The 4,620-nt window shown below is 34.6% G+C and overlaps 1 protein-coding gene across 1 annotated transcript; it reads left to right on the top strand.

Moving 5' to 3' along the window:
* Nucleotides 1-1,011: 1,011 nt before the first annotated feature.
* On the top strand, nucleotides 1,012-3,981 carry LOC21384999 (heat stress transcription factor A-4c). The gene is made up of 2 exons (XM_010110895.2): nucleotides 1,012-1,654; nucleotides 2,683-3,981. The coding sequence occupies exons 1-2, from the start codon at nucleotides 1,433-1,435 to the stop codon at nucleotides 3,736-3,738; spliced, it is 1,278 nt and encodes a 425-aa protein (XP_010109197.1). The 5' UTR covers nucleotides 1,012-1,432; the 3' UTR covers nucleotides 3,739-3,981.
* Nucleotides 3,982-4,620: the final 639 nt, after the last annotated feature.

The raw sequence follows: 4,620 nt of genomic DNA, 5'->3' as shown, positions 1-4,620 counted from the left end.
GAAGAAACGGTAGAAGAAAATAATTTTGCAAAACAAATCGAAAACAAACAAAGTAAGAAACGAAATACCATATTAGTATGGAGAAAAAGAAAGCAACAAAACCCACACAGACAGAAGAAAGAGTAGACAACGGCGGAAATTAAACAATCAAAGGAAAAAGTAACAAAGGGTGCAACAAACAGAAGGAAGAAAAGTTGCTCTAGAAACGAAGAAAAAAAAATAAAGATGTAGAAGGCTATAGAAGGTTGTAGAAGGCAGGAAACAAAAAGAAAAAAACACTCAGGGTTCGTTTGGTTGGAGGATTCAAACCATGTGATTCGAACTATTTTTGATTTACGTGTATTTTTTGTGAGAGAAAATACTGTAGCAAATCACGAATCATGATTCAAATCAGGGGACGAATCCCTCTACCAAACGCCCCCTCAATCTAAGTGTAAATGATCGAAACGGTCAAAACAAACCAAAACAAAAGAAACTAAACTAAAGGGCAATATAATAACTTTACATTCAAAAGGACATAACGGAAATAAAAAATTCATCTGAAGAAAAAAAATAAGAGAAAAAGAAAAAATACTGTTCATTGCATTGTAAGATGAACAGTGAATCTGTCATTTTTTTAGTATATATCTAATATAATTTCTGAAAAGATAAAGAGAGAGAGAGAGAATTATGACGTCAAATGTGGCCACGTCCCTAATGGGAGGTGAACAGCAAACTATACCATATTTGACCATAGTGGGTGTGCATGTTTATTCGTTGAACGTGGATCGAAGAAGCCAAAAATGCCGCAGTCAAGTCAACGCTGGTGTTCTTTGGGACAAAAATTATTTCTCTTTCAATCTCCTCTCTTTTTCTCTACCTCTTTTCCTTTCAAGTAATTATTTACTTACACCAGAATAATTCCAAGACCGCGTTTGTTTATTTAGAGCCTATACCCACAAATCAAATAAAATAAAATAAAATAGAAGAAAGAAACCCACTAATTATATAAAATTTTCCATTGAAAAAACCAAACCCCATTAACTTTTATTTTTTGTCAAAGCCACTGCTTGGAATTTCAAACTTGGAGACCATTCCAATCTTCTTTCCCCTGTTTTTTGCTCTTTCTTCCTCTCCAAGTCGTGACCATATTTTCTTTTTAATATCATTTTTTGCTCTCTTCTGAAAAGTCAGAGCTTTTCACGAGACAAATCCCTTCTTCATTCTAGAAATCTCAATTTCTCCTCTCTCTCAACTTCTGAATTGATTCTCACCATATTTCATATCCAAACACTTGGGATTTTGGTCTTTGAAGAAACAACATCAGAGATCAGTCAGCTTTTGTCAATCTTAGATTCTTTCAAAAATTCAAGTTCTGGGTTTTGGATTTGGAGTTCAGAGAATCAAGTTTCTTGCACATTATTTTGGTTTTTTTTTTTTTGAGTGTTTTGTTATGGAAGGGTCACAAGGAAGTAGTTCTTCTAGTGCACCAGCGCCATTTCTTTTAAAGACATATGAACTGGTGGATGACCAAATGACTGATCCCATTGTGTCTTGGAGTCCAAATGGCTGCAGTTTTGTGGTGTGGAATCCAACAGAATTTGCCAAAGATTTGCTTCCCATGTATTTCAAGCACAACAATTTCTCCAGCTTTGTTAGGCAGCTTAATACATATGTAAGTGTTTTGTGGCTTTTTGTTTGATTTGGGAAATTAATCAGATTGATTTTTTTTGGAGTTGAAGAGTTCAAAATGAATTATAAAACTGATAATTTATTTGTTGTAAAGTTTGCCTAACTTGGGATGAAATTAATTCTTTTTTTTTTCCCTTCTTATATCAACATCTATGTATGCTAATATCTATGTATGCATTATATTATCACATTTTTCTTCTTACTTGGAAGTTTGATTGTGTGACTTGTCCAGCTTGAGCTAGACATTTTTTTTTTAGTTTCCTACGAAAGTTAAGCAAAACTGTAACAAAAAGAATAAATAAATAAAATTACAGTTTGTTCTTCATGAATGGCTTAGTTAGATCTTGAGAAGTCGCTTTAAAGATTTGGTTCTTGGTTGATGAAAAGTTATTTGAACGAATTAGGTTAGTTACTTATAGATAGACTCTCACTTGACTTATGCTTTGTAAATCGAGAATGAGTATCTTGATTTTGAAGCTTGTTAGAATGTAATGTACTGTTGGCGCCCACCTTCAAACAGTTCAAGCTTTTGGAGTGGATTGGTCATTTGACATGGTATCAGAGTGCAGGTGGTCCAGTGTTTAAATCATGGATTGATAATCTAAAAAGTCAATTATATGAAAAAGGAATCTGATCTTTGAACAATCTTTTGAGATTAGGCGGGGAATTTTGGACTTTTGCAACTGGATAAGTCATTTTTTTCAAAAATGGTCTGCCCTTTTGCCAAAGAAGAAATGGCTGAATTCTGTTATTGAGAACCTAATAAGGATAATCTTATATAGTTTTTTCGGAAGATATTATGATAAAGCATTCAAAATATGTGGAAGTATCTTTTCTCATATGGTTAATAAACCTCTTTGACTTTGAGCAACATTAGACATAATTTTTGATCCAAAAACAGTTACTATTTGTTTACTCAAGATCATTTATAGTTGGTATAGTCTAATTAGTGAATAGTGTTTGTACTATATTTATTTGTTCTATGTTTGATTGTGTATTGCATATGAGCAGGGGTTTAGGAAGATTGATCCTGACCAGTGGGAGTTTGCAAATGAAGAGTTTATAAGAGGACAGAGACATCTTTTGAGGAATATCCACCGGCGTAAACCGGTTCACAGCCATTCCTCAAACAATCAAGGACAGTCTGCAGTCCCTTTAACTGATACAGAACGGCACGAATACGAGAAGGAAATCAAGGCGCTGAAACACGACAAGAACTCACTTCACTCGGAACTGCAAAGACATGAAAGAGAGAGGCAGGAGTTCGATCTTCAAATACAGTTGCTACATGAGCGGTTCCAGAACATCGAACATCGTCAGAAGCAGTTGACTGTCTACTTGGCTGAACTGGTGCAGAAACCGGGGCTTGCTTCTATACTTTTGCAAGAGTCAGAAATGCACAACAAGAAGAGAAGGTTGTTGAGCTCCAGCCACTTTTGTGATGAGTCCAATTTGGAGGAAAGCTGGGACTTAAAATTGAAAAGGACAAGCATTGAAAAACTATCTTCAAACATATTGAAAATGGACCACATTGAGAAGCTGGAAGGTTCAGTAGAATTCTGGGAAAGTTTTCTGTACGGAATTGGAGACGAATTTATCGACATGGGTGCGTTCTCGCAGGCCTCTCCTATTGTTATTACTGAAATAGAAGATGCCGAGATGAAATGTAGATCTTCTTCACCCATGTCACATTTATCTTCACCACACACATTTGATGTCCATTCACCTCCAGATGTGCCTTGCCCTGATGCCATATTCTTCGCTTGTCTTCACAATGATGTCGCACCAAAATCTTCGGTGATCGACATGAACTCGAGCCCTACCGGCGCTCCTGAAGCCAAGGCCTCTAAGGAACAGGATGTCGGATTAAAAGTGGTGGTACCTGCTAAGGTGAATGATCTCTTTTGGGAACAATGCTTGACAGAAACCCCTGGCTCATCTGACATGAACAATGAGGACAAAGTGAGTAGTGATGGAAAAACGGGACTTCACAGAAAAGATTGGTGGAACATGAATAATGTAGATAATCTCACAACACAAATGGGGCATCTCACTCCTGCTATGTAGTAATATAGGTTGATATTCCTCTCAACATTTTTGGTGTTTTTGAGGCTGGTGATTGTTGTATACTAATATAACTTAGAATATAATTTAGAGAACGATGAAGATGATGCTTTAGTTAGTCATGTAGGTTTTTGGTACATTATATTTTTGGTCTTGAGTAAGGTGGGTATATGATGTAGAACAAGACTTTGGATATTGCTCATTTGTTTTCTGTAAGTATATGACGCTAGGTAGCGTAAGGTTTTAGCCTTGTTCATTATCTATCCTTTTTTGTGCTAGTAAATAAATGGGTATTATTTTGTAGTCTAAATTATGATCATAGATCATCAATTGATCAAATTGATTCAACTCATACGATCATTCGTTCAATTAAGGTGGGTATATAACAGCTTAGCAAAAACTTATCTTGTCTTTCTGATTGGTAAACAAATAACCAAGTGACTTAACAAAGGGGGGAAAAAAAGTGACTTGGTAGTGATTTGTCAAACCTTTTTTTTTTTTTTCTATGGAGTTACCGTCATCATCTTTCAACAATTTTACAAATTCACGACAAGATTTGAAAGATCAACTTTGCACGGTTAACATGTAAAAATAAGAAGACGCGATATGAATGACATAATATTTAATTCACGACAAGATTTGAAAGATTAACTTTGCACGGTTAACGTGTAAAAGTAAGAATATGAATGACATAATATTTATTTCAAGTGACAAAGTATTATATGATAGGTGATTAAAATTAATTGCTTTTTTATTGTCAAAAGAAATATCATTATTGTTACACATTAACAAAATAATTGTTATATAAAATAAATTTTGTAATATGATTATATAAGACGAGTTAATTTCGCAATAAATCTTAAACGTGATCTTTTATACTTGAAA

The sequence above is a fragment of the Morus notabilis genome, unplaced genomic scaffold (genome assembly GCF_000414095.1).
Source record: "Morus notabilis unplaced genomic scaffold, ASM41409v2 Scaffold1176, whole genome shotgun sequence".
NCBI classification, from domain to species: domain Eukaryota; kingdom Viridiplantae; phylum Streptophyta; class Magnoliopsida; order Rosales; family Moraceae; genus Morus; species Morus notabilis.
Note: the sequence above shows the minus strand (reverse complement) of the source record. Positions and strands in the feature narration are given on the sequence as shown.